The 13770-nt window shown below is 42.5% G+C and overlaps 1 protein-coding gene and 1 long non-coding RNA gene across 3 annotated transcripts; one reads left to right on the forward strand and one right to left on the reverse strand.

Annotated features, from left to right (window-relative positions):
- Nucleotides 1-1985: 1985 nt before the first annotated feature.
- LOC115571237 (uncharacterized) lies at nt 1986-2801 on the reverse strand. 2 transcript variants are annotated; one of them, XR_003981893.1, is made up of 3 exons: nt 2522-2801; nt 2254-2413; nt 1986-2099 (listed from the first exon to the last, which is right to left on the reverse strand). It is a non-coding gene; the product is annotated as an uncharacterized LOC115571237 (long non-coding RNA). The 2 variants fall into 2 exon arrangements; XR_003981892.1 differs by having other exon boundaries at nt 2254-2801.
- A 1112-nt stretch (nt 2802-3913) lies between these two features.
- On the forward strand, nt 3914-13497 carry LOC115571224 (cerebellar degeneration-related protein 2-like). Its single transcript, XM_030400469.1, has 6 exons — nt 3914-4247; nt 5534-5646; nt 7640-7788; nt 7884-8054; nt 9768-9987; nt 10519-13497. The coding sequence occupies exons 1-6, from the start codon at nt 4166-4168 to the stop codon at nt 11131-11133; spliced, it is 1350 nt and encodes a 449-aa protein (XP_030256329.1). The 5' UTR covers nt 3914-4165; the 3' UTR covers nt 11134-13497.
- Nucleotides 13498-13770: the final 273 nt, after the last annotated feature.

Genomic DNA, 13770 nt, shown 5'->3' on the forward strand with positions numbered 1-13770 from the left:
ACGACACTGCCACCAGCTGATGGAAGTACACAACATGGTCGTGCACCTCAAGAGTCCCTCTCACCGAAATGTGCTTTTAATGGAAATGGCTTTAAAAAAAAAGAAGGAAACATCAAAACTACAAGCGCTAAAATAGGAAGAAAAACAATAAAAACAGATAATTGTGCACAAACTCCATTAGACGGCTTCAACTTTGGTTTGTTTTGTAACATAGAAACTACAAAATGTCTTTATTTTAATCTCGACTCATTCTCAGACGATTCTTGGCCCAAAGATTTCACTTATTTCAGAAAAAAAATAATTCACAAAAAGCGGCTCATCCTCCATCTCTGGCTGCCCACAGAGGTCCAGAGACCTCGACAACTCACCGTTAAACCCTCCCGCTCTGAGAGATGACTCAACTATTGACGTCCTCCAGCCTCTCACTCTGAGTCAACTATCGGGACGGGAAACTAGCAGAATTGAAGGAAACTACATGTTTTCTTCTGTCTGGAAGAGCTCAACCGTTTCTGTTTTGCCGCTCTCCGACACGTGGACGGCAGAGAAGAGACACTGAATCCCCCCGTGTGTCTCTAACCGCGGTGACCTTCTGTCTCCGAGTCAACGGCTTCACTGAAATGCAGCCTGTTGAAATGTCACCGGCTCCAGAAAAACACGACCCGAAGACTGAAAACAAAAGCAGCTTCGAGAGATGACAAATCTGTATGAGGGCGGCCTGTTCTATTTATAGCAGCTGTAGGACGAGCTTTAGTATAGAAACAGTCACGTATGAACAAAGACACAGTCCGTCGTGTGTCTTCATAACTTTTTAACCCTTGTAGCATCACGTTATGTTATAAATCATGTGTAAGATCATTTTCTGCCACCTAATACCTTTAAATTGAGTCATTTTAATGGTAAATATTGTACTCTCTGCTCTACCTCATTGGTTTTGGCAGCATTGGCAGCTGCGGCTAAAGATTTTGTTTACGTCAAGTCATTATCTTGTGAGATATAATGCAGCTGAGTGTACAAATTGAAATTAGCTTCTTCAAACCCAGCTATAACATCAACATTCAGATCTATAGGACAAACTGGCTGCGTTACAAACAGTGATGAGAGTTCACATCAGGAAGAAATCAACAATTTCGCAGAGTGATGCACAGAACAATCTACAGCTCAACGTCAGCGAAACCAAGGAGATGATTGTTGATTTTTTTTTTTTGAGAGAGAGAGAAGGAGGCAAAGACGCACACCGCTGTCTGCGTCAGGGGGAGCAGGTGAAATGTTAGAGGTTCGTGGTCACCACACATCACCACCCTGGAAGAAAAACAGAAAAAGCTCTACTACTTAAGGAAAGTTTTTATCATTCGGCCTGATTCATCACGGCCCAGGACAGGAAGCTCTGCAAGTGGGTGATTAAAACTGCCCAGATGATCATTGGTGCACATCTGACGAGCATCAGTGACAACGAGGAAGTGAGGCGTCTGCACAGAACCCAAAGAAAAAACACTAAAAGACAAAACCCTCCACAGCCACAGTCCGTTCACCCTGCTGCCTTCTGACCAGAGATACAGGAGTATTCGCTGCCGTACCACCAGACGACTTCTTTCCTACAACTCAGCTCATCCTAAACAGTTTTTGTGTAAAATAAAAAAGGGACAACTTTCGCTGTGCAACCCACGAATACACCTCAACAGTGAATATACAATACCAGCAACTATTGTAGTGCTTCTGATCATTGCAGGATTGTCGTTTGCGCTGTCGTAGTTTTACAGTACTACTTTTGCTTAAAGGCTCTGGATACTTGTTTCCACCAATAAAATGCAGTTACTATAGTGAGTGTAAAGTCTGAGTTTGACAAAGGCCGGTCGGTAACTGAACAAAAGGGAAGCTTTAATGAAATAAAGCTGAACCCGAGAGTCCAAAACACAAGCAGCAAAACAGGAATAATCCAAGAGCAAAAAACTAAACCAAGTACAAACCAGGGAAACAGGAGCAAAACATGGTCATACATGAGGAAGATTTATTACGGACACAGGACCGATGTAGGGAAACAGAACAGCAGGAACACAGAGAGCGAACAGATGAGCTGGAAAAACACTGGGAGGAGGGAAACGCTAATGAGGGAGATGCAGGGCAGGTGTGGAGGGAAAATCAGGCGGGTGAGGAGACAAATAAGACAGGAGGAAAAAAGGGCAAAACACACCATGAAAACACAGAGGACACACAAACAAGGACGCTAGAATGACAGGAACATGACACCGACCTCACCTGCATGAAGGTGCACAGCTGCACTGAGCTAAACAAGCGTCCAGCAGGCTGAAAGGTTAAAGACAGTGGACTACTGTTTTTTTTTTTTACTTGAAGCTGTTGTAAAAGAATATTCTTTTTACATCATCACTGATGTTTCCTTCCTTGTGGGTGACACCAGCTAAAATAAAAAGATTTAAATCATTAAGCTTTCATCGAAGTGTGTCAGTGAGTTGTGGATTAATGTGGTTTAATATCAAATGTTAGAAAAGGAAGTTAATTTTCAGACATTTTGTCCTGACAAAATGGTGGAAGGGAACGTGGAGCGGTTGCTACTAGCAACAGATTGTTCAACTGAAAGCAGCTCCAGTGAAAGCAGCTGTGATCTGCTTGTTTTCTATCTGTTTACAAGATTTAACAATAAAACTTTTAAAAAATTTTAAATCTTTATCTTAACCACATTATTATTCTACTAATCAGCTGTAAACACCATTAAAACACTGAGTACTGGTGAACCAGCCTCAGTACAGGTGTGTTTCTTCGCTGCAGCGCCCCCGTGTGGTCGCCAGGACTCGGTGCGCTGCGGTTGCCAGGCAGGTGTGGTGGAGCGACGGTCAAAGTCACCAGAGACAGGTCGACACCGGAAATTACGCCGGCTGATTTTCAAAATAAAAGCGCGCATGTTACCTTTTTTTGTGAAAGGATCAATCAGTCATCACTTAACTATGAAAACCCAAAAGGTGAGGATGTTGGATTGTATGTTCAGTTGTAAATAGACATTGTAAAAGTGCTTTTTATATTAAGATGTATAATGTTTCCCAAGGAAAGGCTGAAATAAATGTTAGCTTCTAAATGTATTTTGTTTTTTGTCCATGTCATCCATTTCTAATTGTTTTGCATGACTATGACTGATTTAATCTTATTTTTTACCAATACGGTATTGATTTTTCTTTATGTATTTAAATTGTAGTGTTTGCCTCTTTCTTCGCCACTTGCTATAGCTTTTAATCTGGCAGTACGCAATAGTTACTCCATTTCCAAACACAACACCCCAACAGCCTTTTGTCCCGGTCTCCTGAGGAGTGTCTCCAGGCTCGTGAGGCAGAGCGGACAGGCCAGTTCTGCCTGCCACAGCTCTGATACCTGGCCTGTTTGCCACCGGGGGCAACTAGGGTGTTTTTACAAAAAACACAGGCACAACCCCTCACCACCAGAGCGAGGAAGTGAGTGATGACGGAGAGGAAGTTGCAAATATAAAAGAGCAGGTCAGCTCGCCAGTATGGCAGTACTTTTTATTTATTTGTGTGTTTTTTATTGTTGTGTTGACTTAATTATAACCTGTGTGTCTTCATAAAGTGGGCGTGTTAAAGAGGTTAAATTCAATTATTTTTTGCCTGGTCTTTAAAAATTATCACTAATCATCGATATTGGCCCATATGAAATTTATTTTTAGACCTACCCTCACCCAAGAGAAGGTTTCTTTTTTTTCCATGTGGTCCAAAAGTGAACAAAGGTGAAATATGACTAGTAAATCAACTGTCAGGCCAGAGGTTGCATTGAAAGATTAATTTATAATGATCAGCATGACCATGAAAACACCTGAGGGGCCACCTGGGACCACATACTCTGCTTTTATTTTGAAATCCTGTACCGGAAACATGCCCTGAACGTAGCGGTGTTTCGTCAGCAGTGAGTTGTCCGCCTGTCTGTGTGTGTGAGAGAGTGTGTCTGTCTGTGTGTGTGTCTGTCCGTCCTGAGATGAGCGCACACCGGTGCCGGCTGCAGGGTTTCTGTGCAGACATCAGCTGAAAGGCGGCGGACTGAAAGCGTTGATCACCTTGTGTGTGTTTGTCTGAGTGTGTGAGCGTGTGTGTGATATGTTTAAAACCCGGATCGATCCTCAGAGTGTGTGACTTGATCTTGAACCGCGAAGATGCTGACTGACAGGATCGTGGAGGAAGAATTTGAGATCAAGGAGGAGGAACCGTGGTACGACAAGCAGGACCTGGAGCATGGTACAGTTCCCCCTCAGTCTTTGTGTCTGGAGCCTTAAAAAAAAAAAAGAACCACATGGGTCCTTTTATCTAACTGCCTGGTGACATTCAATCTGTAATATATGACATCTAATATATGTATCACACTGCCGAGCCCTGCAGGTGCACAGGAGGTTGAATTTGCATGAATTTCCATGTGATTTTCTGAGCCTGTAATGTGTCATAATTTGAATCAGGATGTTTTATTTATAGTGTAGAAGCTGCTGAAGCACCTTGACAGGCTGCAGGAGTCAGCGGGAGGACGCTCACATATGCTGCAGAGTGAAAAAAAAAAAAAAGACCTCTGACTGAAAGGAAGAAGTGGCTTTGACTTCCTCCATCTGAAGTGTGGCTTTGTGTGTCAGATCCCCCTCGAATGTCTCATATTTTCAGGCAATTGTGTCATTTATTTTGGTTTTATTTTGAAAGGGGCACGATGTAGTTTTGTAGAAGAAGAATTTCAATATTTATAATGTTAATGAGGTGATAATACAAGGTCAAATATATTTATTTTCTCCTTGTAAGTGAATAAACAGGCTTGTATGGGAGGAAAATAAGGTCCCCAGGTGGAGAGGTGGCAGGGTCCGCCACACATAAACAAAGGAGGGGAGAAATATCTTCATTGACGGCTTTTTCTATGCCTTCACAAGCAAAGTAAAGAAACTATTTGTTTTTAAACTGACCTTAAAGGACAGCACAGTTTCATACAGTTTCACTTTGTTGTTTATATGTGGCGGACCCTGCCACCTCTCTGGCTTCACATTGTGTTCTGGGGACCTTATTTTCCTCTGAGAGCAGCTTGTTTAGTCAGTTATGGAGAAAATAAACATTTGTGAGTACTGTTCCCTCATTAAGATTGTAAATATTATCATTCTGAGTTTGAATTTCTTCTCCCAAACTACACAGTGTTTAAAGAGACACAGTGTCCTTTAATATTAGATGAAAGACGGGCTGAGTCAGGTAAATTAATTCAAACGCAGTAGCTTAAGAAATAACCATCAGCCCTTTACTTATCACACAGGTCTTTAAATAGTCTTAAAATCATCTTACAAAGCATTAAATTGTTCCTGTAGGCGCCAGGTGATAAAAAGCTTGAGTACTCACTTAGTAAAGGTGGATAAACCCTGTGGCACACATTTTAAAAAGTAGGTTACTGGATCCCTGCCAGCCAGCAGGAACCCTCTTCAAAGCTGCTCGATGTGTCCGTCAGTGAGACTGAACTATGAGCGCTGAAGCACTTGTGGTTCTTCGCTCTGTTCCTCCCGCAGACCTGCAGCTGGCCGCCGAGCTCGGGAAGACTCTCCTGGAGCGGAACAGGGAGCTGGAGCAGGGCCTGCAGCAGATGTACTCCACCAACCAGGAGCAACTGCAGGAGATCGAGGTAAAGAGTCCATCAACTGTCCGACTCTGTGGCTTCATCCAAGCCTGCGTTAGGCCTTGGTGTCGACCTGTTCAGCCTGTCAGTGAGGTACCTGCAGGTTTACAAAGGCCTCAGATTAAACCTTAGATACAACTTGCTGCTCTGAAAGGACGTTGTTTTCCTCTGTTTATGTTTGATTCCTTGACTAAAAGACCTCTACTATGTGTCTGAAACTCAGACAGGAGAAGATCTGAGGTTGCCTTCAGGAATTCTGCTTCTCAGGCGACATACAAGCTGCCCTCCTCTCATGATGGAGGTTGTTGGGGCTGTGTGCAGCCTGTGAGGACTACCTGCAGCGATTATTTCAACGCTCGTCATTTACTATAAAATGTTTGAAAAGAAATGTTGAAAAATGTTCATCGCAAGTTCCCAGAGCACAAAGTGACATCTCGAAATTGCTCCTTTTGTCCAACCAAGAGTCCAAAACCCAAAGACTCGTCATTTGCTGTCATGAAAGACAAACTATAGCAGCAAACCTTTGAATTTAAGAAGTTGGCACCAGCTAATATTTGACATTTTTGCTCGAAAAAATGCCCAAAACAGATATTGGTTATCAGTTAGTTGTCAGCTATTCAATTAGTCTGTTTTTATAACTATTTTGATAATGGATTAATCAGTTTGAGTAATTTTGAAAGGAAAGAAAAAGTGTTTTTTAAAATAATTTTCTGACATTTTATTGACCAAACCACTAATCGATTAATTGAGAGAATAATCCACAGATTGTTTGACAATGAAGAATGACAGTTTCTTGCAGCCTGAGAACTGATCACCAATAACAGACAGAAAAATAACTTTATTTATTGAGTTTAAAAGTTCATTGTTATCAGTGGAAATGGCTTTAATTTTAGTCAGTAATTATCAAAAAGGTGATTATTGAGTTAGTTAATAATAATGGCTTTCTTATATTATTATAGAAGGCATTGTAAGCAGTTTAATCATAATGTATTATTTGCTACATAATGTTAATTTATGTAAAGAAAATAACAATTGTATTACTTAGATTGTTGTGTTTTGCTGCTGTTTTCACACTCTTGTATTATCATGTGAGCAGATTTAAAAGGTGCATGATGATTTTAATGTTTAAATGTAATTAAATGATTAGTTCAAGGCCTTATGTGATCTAAAAAGTCAGAGAATCAATATTAAGCTTTAGGTTCTTGCAGATCTTTTCATGTTTTTAGGCCTGTTTGTTTTTCATTTCCTTGAGTAAGGTGGTCAGCCCGGGGTGAGTGGCACTAAATCCTCCCCCGCCTCTCTTGCTGACAGACAGAATTAATCTCTTAAGACCTGGACTGGATCCTTGTGACGTCACATCTGATTCAAGCTCATGACCTGTGTTGCAATTAATTACCTGATTTACTGCCGCTGTTTACTGGACGGACGAGCCAGAGCTGCCCTCAAAACACTTTAAGAATAAATCCGACCTGGTAAACTTTAACGTCCTGCGCATACAGTCATGGTTTTCTTTGCTTTTCGACTGTTTTGCCAGTGAACATGTGAAGAGTTTGACATTGAACTGTCGATCTGACATTAGGTCTGTTGTCACGGTGAAGTTTTCTCAGCCGGCTGATTAGATGGTGAAAAGGTTCAAAGTGTCCTGACTGCAGAGGCTGATAAGATAACCTGTTCTTAAAGAAACTCTCGCTGTAAGGAGCCGCTGATGGAGCTCTGAGTGACGTTCAGGTGTCACTGGGGGAAAATTTAAATCAGATCATCTCTTCACATAAAGGGTGCGCTTTTATTTTGTGAATGTGATGCAGCTTTCTCCTAAATAACTAAGGTAGATGGGAACCTTTTTTTAAAATGTGGGGGAAAAAACTAAATTAGGTTCCATTCCGCTCGTTCGGTATAGTCCAGATCCTTCTTTTTCCGAACGATTTGAAAGCTAGACGGACTGTTTCCCGTTGCCGTGCACTCATCCCGTCCCTGAACACCTCCTGTGTCTCTCCTCCAGTACCTGACGAAGCAGGTGGACCTCCTCAGGCAGGTCAATGACCAGCACGCCAAAGTGTACGAGCAGCTGGACGTGTCGGCCCGAGAGCTGGAGCAGAGCAACCACAAACTGGTTCTGGACAACAGGGCGGCCCAGCAGAAGATCCAGGGGTGAGACGGGAGATGAGGATTGTCTTTTCCAAAGTAGTTTTAGACTGAAGTATTCCTTACCAGTCGACTGACTGAGCTCTGTTTTCTGTGTCCAGGCTGACGGAGACGGTGGAGGTGCTGCAGACGCAGGTGGAGGAGCTGCAGCATCAGGTGGAGGAGCTGAAGCTGAGTCCTGTTCAGCCTCAGAAGCCTCTGCACAGAGAGAAGTGGGCACCTCGCAGCACCCAGAGTGTGTCCTGCCTGAAAGAGCTGCAGAAGGATCTCAGGTGAGGACACTGTGCGCTGTTGATGACTTTAATTTGGATTAGTGTAGGTTTACGTGCTTTAATGCTCAAAAACACATCAGTTTTCTCATCCAGAGCTGCAGCACACTCCGTTTTAGCTACTGTCTCTTTAAGGGATCCCCGCCTGAATACACAGCCTGCTCTGATTGGTCAGCTCACGCACGCCTGAGCCAGCACCGCTTACAACAACAGAGCAGGTGTGCTAAATTATTTTCTTCCAAAACATGCCTAATTAGCAGCTGGGCATCAATTACGCAACTGTGTGACTTGGTGATGTAATGGGAGATGAGGCGTTCAGGAGCAGTGTTTTCTATGGGAGAGATTAGCTTCTGTTGGACTCTGACCTTTTTAACTTCAACTAATGATAATTCTCATTGTGGATTAATCTGATAATTATTTTGACCATTAATCAATTAGTTTTTTTGTACGCAAAAAAAAAATGGTGATTTTATTAGGAAATCATTCGGCCCTTTTTAATGTCTGAGATGTCGACCTGAAAAAAGTGTTCGCTAAACTTTCTATGAACTTCTGTTATTAACTTCACTCCTTAATGTGGTACAGAAAGCTCTTAATTGCTTCGTCACTGATCCCGAAGCTCTTTGTAAAGCAGCAAATCCTCCGCTGAGTCCTTCAACTCTCTATGTGTGCTAATCCTACACGCTGGCAGGCGGCCACGTCTACCTCACAGCGGTCTGAATGTTTCATGCTGCGGTCACTTCCTCTTGGCCCTCGACCGTCCTGTACGGCAGGTTCATTCACTGCCTGGGTTTAGTCTATGTGTGTGTGTGTGTGTGTGTGTGTGTGATCCTGTTAGGACTGCTCCATCAAAACATCCAGCTCAGGTGAATGGAAAGTCTCACCGATAAACCCGACAGCGAGGCGGGTCTGAACTGGGCGGTGTGGAGGATGAGGTTGGAAGGAGAGAGGTCAAAGTCTGAACACAATTGATTCCTCAGCTGATTTTTAATCTGCCTGCTCTCACTGATAAGTTCTTGATTTCGCACCTCGTGTGCTTCTCTCGTTCTCTTACATCACCCGTTTTTTAATTTGCGTTTCCTCTTGCAGTGGTAGTCGCTTTAGCCTATTCTGTCAGAAATACTCAAATAACACATAACATAGTCCCCAAGTATGCAAAATTGAAAACATTACCAAAAAACAACAACACATTTTTCATGATCTTTGGTTCCATCCTCTCTCTGCTGTTTATTTCCTGTCACCCTTCACTTTGTTCGTGAAGTGGTGTGTGAGAGATACGGGTGAGGTCGACTTACGCGCCTGTTCTGGAGGTTTTGATCATATCACGCGGTCTTTATCAGCTAGAGGAATTTCCCCAGTTGTTGTAGAACTGTACATGTTCGAACTTTGCATCAGGACATCTTATCCGGTCTGGGGGAGTAACTAGGTCACATGATTATGATACCAAAAAAGGTAACTGTATTCTGTAAATTACAGAAAGAAAATTGTAATTATGGTTCAACTCACACTGTCATTTTAATGATATTTATTTTCTCGTCTTTGCATATGTTTGGTCTTGAGGTAATCCAAAAGTAACATAAAGTTATTAAGTTACAGTGCTTTAATGTTGTGATAATTGGGTAACATTACTGGCTAAGTTGTTTAAGGTATTTAAAAACTAACGAGCTTAGACTGAATTAAGTAAAATCGATAAAAATTGGTATAACTGTCTCTGTGCAGGTACGACTATGAGACCGATGGACCCTCTGACGGCCGCGAATCCTCCGACTTCTCGTGGCACGAGGAGGAGCAGGCGTCGCTCCGACAGTCGCTCCGCAGCTTCCAGACTCAGTTCGCCGCTGAGCGCGCTCGGAGGGAGGAGTCGGAGCGAGAGGCCGAGCTGCTCGCCGCTGAGAATGAAGCTCTGGAGCAGCAGCTGACGGGGATGGACGCGTGTCGGGTATGTGCGAATTTGCCACCCGTCGCAAATCCTACTCAAAACTAATAGAGGGCTTGGTTAGTTGGTAGTGTGACCGCTAACTGTTGCTAAATGTAGCTGCTGTTAGCTAGTTAGCTCAGTTAGCTGTGCAGGTGGCGGTCCCGATTGGGAGGCGTGGGCAGTTTTGCTAGCTGGTTAGCGTGCCAACATCAGTCTTTATCTCTGTAACATAACACATTTACATCATAAGATCAAAACTCTTTATTTCCTTCACATTCTGGTGATAATTTTTTGTACGTTTTCAAATGAAATCTTACATATTGCACCTTTAAAATCATGCCGATTAGTCAAAAATGTATCAGTTATCTTCTGTAATACATCCCTCTGTAAAACTTTGATATAAGAATAAAAAACAAATTAGGATAGATGCATAAAAAGAAGTTGCTGCTGTCAACTTATGTTCCTCTAAAGTAAACTCAGAGTGGCAGCACTAGGACACTCATTCTCCTCTCACATCATCTCTTCTCTAATTTATTCTTCTTTCTGCTTCAGGCCAGAGTGGCCGAGCTGGAGCGGGAGGTCGATGAGCTCCGTCAGCTCTGGAAATCAGACTCCTCCACCAGATCCAACAGGCCGGACATCATCCACAGCCTGCTGCCCAACTCCATGTTCCTCCACCCGGAGGAGGAGGGTGAAGGGGATGGAGCTGCAGTGAGAAGCCCTCGGGTCCTGAAGCGCTGGGACAGCGAGCGGCTGATGAAGGCGGCCCAGATGCCCGACTCTCCTGACAGGATCTACGACCACGAGTGCTCCTGCGTGCGCCGAGCCGAGGTGGTGAAGTACCGCGGGATCTCGCTGCTCAACGAGGTCGACGCCCAGTACAGTGCCTTGCAGGTGAAGTACGACGAGCTGCTGCGCCGCTGTCACCAGGGGCAACCGGAGGAGGAGGAGGAGGATGAGCAGAGCCACAAGTCGGTCCAGACCGCGTCCCTCGCTGCTTCTTGTCCCGCTCTGACGGACCTGGAGGGCTTTGAGGACGACTTTCACCAGCCAGAGTACAAGGAACTTTTCAGGGAAATTTTCTCTCGTATTCAGAAAACCAAAGATGACCTGATGGAAAACAGAGAGAGACTCTCAGTTGGTGAAGTGCTGCCTACTTTGCATTAGAAAGAGAGAGAAAAAAGACCTGCTGCAAATTAATTATTGGTCTTCCAGTTAAAGAGCAACTCTTTGGAAAGACTTTTAAACAGCAGCACATGAAGCTAACAAACTCTCCACTTTACTGTATGTTATTTGCCCAGAAATGGTGATCGGCACGCAAAAAAAAAAAAAAGGGGGTTCAGAGATACGAGTGATGCAGAAACAAGAAGGCGAAAACACCACCAGCTCAACATGTGGCTCTTATTTGCACAGAAACACCAGTGCCTGACGCTGCCGTCTCTACTGTACAATCACTCTACCTCACTTTGCACAACCCTGATCTGCAGACAGGGGATCATTTCTGGGTCTTTTCTTCATAAGCTGCATCGGTGACACTTTATTTGACGGGTCCAGTGGTGTCCTGTAGTTTCCTACAAAGAAACGGACTTGTTAATGGAATTTCACAGAACGGTTCCTGGAAAAGACGTAGTCATGAAGATGTAATTTGGTGATAATCGGAGAGAAAACGGAGACTAGATTCAATTGGTACTATTTCAGTTAACTGCTGGTGTAACTTAAAGTCTTGTCGTCAGTGACCATGCAAAAACCCTACGACATTAGGGCTGTAACTAATTATCTTCTTACTTATTACTGATTAATCTGCCAAAATTTTTGGATTTGTCAGAAAATCCAAAGTCTTTCTTCGTTTGACTGAGTGACGAAACCCAAAAGTTTGTTCAGTTTACTGTCGTAAAAGCCAAAGACAGCCAAGAAGTACTCACATTTGAGAAGCTTCAACCATTTTTTTTTTCTTATTTCTTGCTTGAAATAATGTCTTAAATGATTCATTGACTAAATTATGCTGATATATTTTGCGTTGATCAGCTGCTCAACTGATTAACAGGTTATTTCAGCTCTAATTGCTGTTGTAACCTAAAAAGTCTTTTGGATCGGGATGGGCTAGCTGGATGCTAACCAGATAGCCCCGGCTAGACTTAATGAATAAAAGACCAATATTCTGTTTTTTAGCTCCGTTTTTGGTCTCCACCACCTCCCGAGGGAAATGTCTGGCTCTTTAGCTGCTTAATGCTGCGTTGTGTTCAACAGCTCATTTCTAACTGTGTCGGTCTGCTGTTTGATGATGAGCAGATAATATATAGTCGGGTTTCAGAGCTTTTATTCTGAAAAACCAAATCAAAAACAATGCTATTAGAGGGAGCTAAAACAGCCGGACAGCTGAACAATGAGATGATGGGAGCTGCAGATTCGGGTGGTAAATCTTTGTAGGTTCATCACCGTCTGCGACGCTTTTCATATTGTTTCTACATGATCAATTTAGGCTTTATTATAAAAATATTGATAACACACTTTTGAAGGAAATCTCCTATAATCAGCCAAAACTTTAAATAATTTTTCATCAATAATCAGTCATTTTTTCAAGAAAGACATGTCAAACATTTGCTGTTTCCAGCTTCTCACATGTGTAGATTTTCTGCTTTTCTTTGTGTTTAATGACAGTAAATGAAGAGTCTTTGTGTTTCGGACTGCTCGTTGGACAAGAGAGGCACTTTGAAGACGTCACTTTGGGCTCTGGGAAATTGTGACACGCATTTTTCACAGATTTTTGGACATTTTATAGATTAATCGTAAAAAAACAAACATTTATCGATAATTGAAAATGTAGCAGCTCTTTCCTGGAAACTTAAAAAAAAATGAGGAAATTTCAGATCCATAGAATAAAATGTGATCACTTTATCTGCTGTTTGTTTTTGTTTACTGAGCTCCGATGATCCAGTGCGAACCTTTTTTTAATTTATCTTTTCTTTCGTTGCGACTGCGTACAAAAATAGAAAAAAGTAGCTTTCTTGTCGATGGGTTTTGCCTGCGCCTATAGGGGCAAACGAAAGAGTGACTGTCTGACGTCATGATGGTGACGGAGTTTATATTATCATTAGAACAATCTGTCGATTCAAGGTGCTAAAAATGTATAATCGTGGCAAAACAATACTTGATTATTGTACCATAGGGTTAGCGGAGTGAATGTCATATTAAAGGGAAGTTTTACCAAAAGACTAACTGTATGTGCTGTATGTAGCTCCTGGTGTATTAGCCTGATGAAGCCATGTATGATTAGAAGCTTTTCTCTCGCTGCCTGACTGTTCACGTGTCCTTGTTAAGCTTCAGACTGTGCACATAGTTCCTTAGATGTCTATAAAAAATCACGTTGAGAAGCACTTTAGCACATTAGTGCTGCTTTCCTGACACTTTACATGTCTGTCTTATGTAGTTGATGTGCTTCCTGAATAATCTCGCAGAATGTACGTATAATGTTTTTACCTGTTTCATGGTTGGAGCCATAAAAACATGAAGCAAGCCGAGTCTGAAGCTGAAGCTGAGTTTGTGTCTTTCTTTGCCGAGTCAGCGTGATTTCATCTTATTTTTAGAGGCTGTGTGACAGTAACAGTGATGCTCTTTTGAGAATGCATTTTGTTTTTCGTCTGATTCAGACACCCCGCTGAAAATAAAACTGGAAAAAAGAACAAACACTGGCAGCTAAAAATAGAGAAGTAACGTCGCCGAGACCTCTGGGAAATGCAAATGCTGCAGCTGGGATAAATCTATAAACTGAATTATGGAGTATAAACAAGCAACAACTACAGAATG

Source organism: Sparus aurata, chromosome 20 (genome assembly GCF_900880675.1).
Source record: "Sparus aurata chromosome 20, fSpaAur1.1, whole genome shotgun sequence".
In the NCBI taxonomy this organism is placed as follows: Eukaryota; Metazoa; Chordata; class Actinopteri; order Spariformes; family Sparidae; genus Sparus; species Sparus aurata.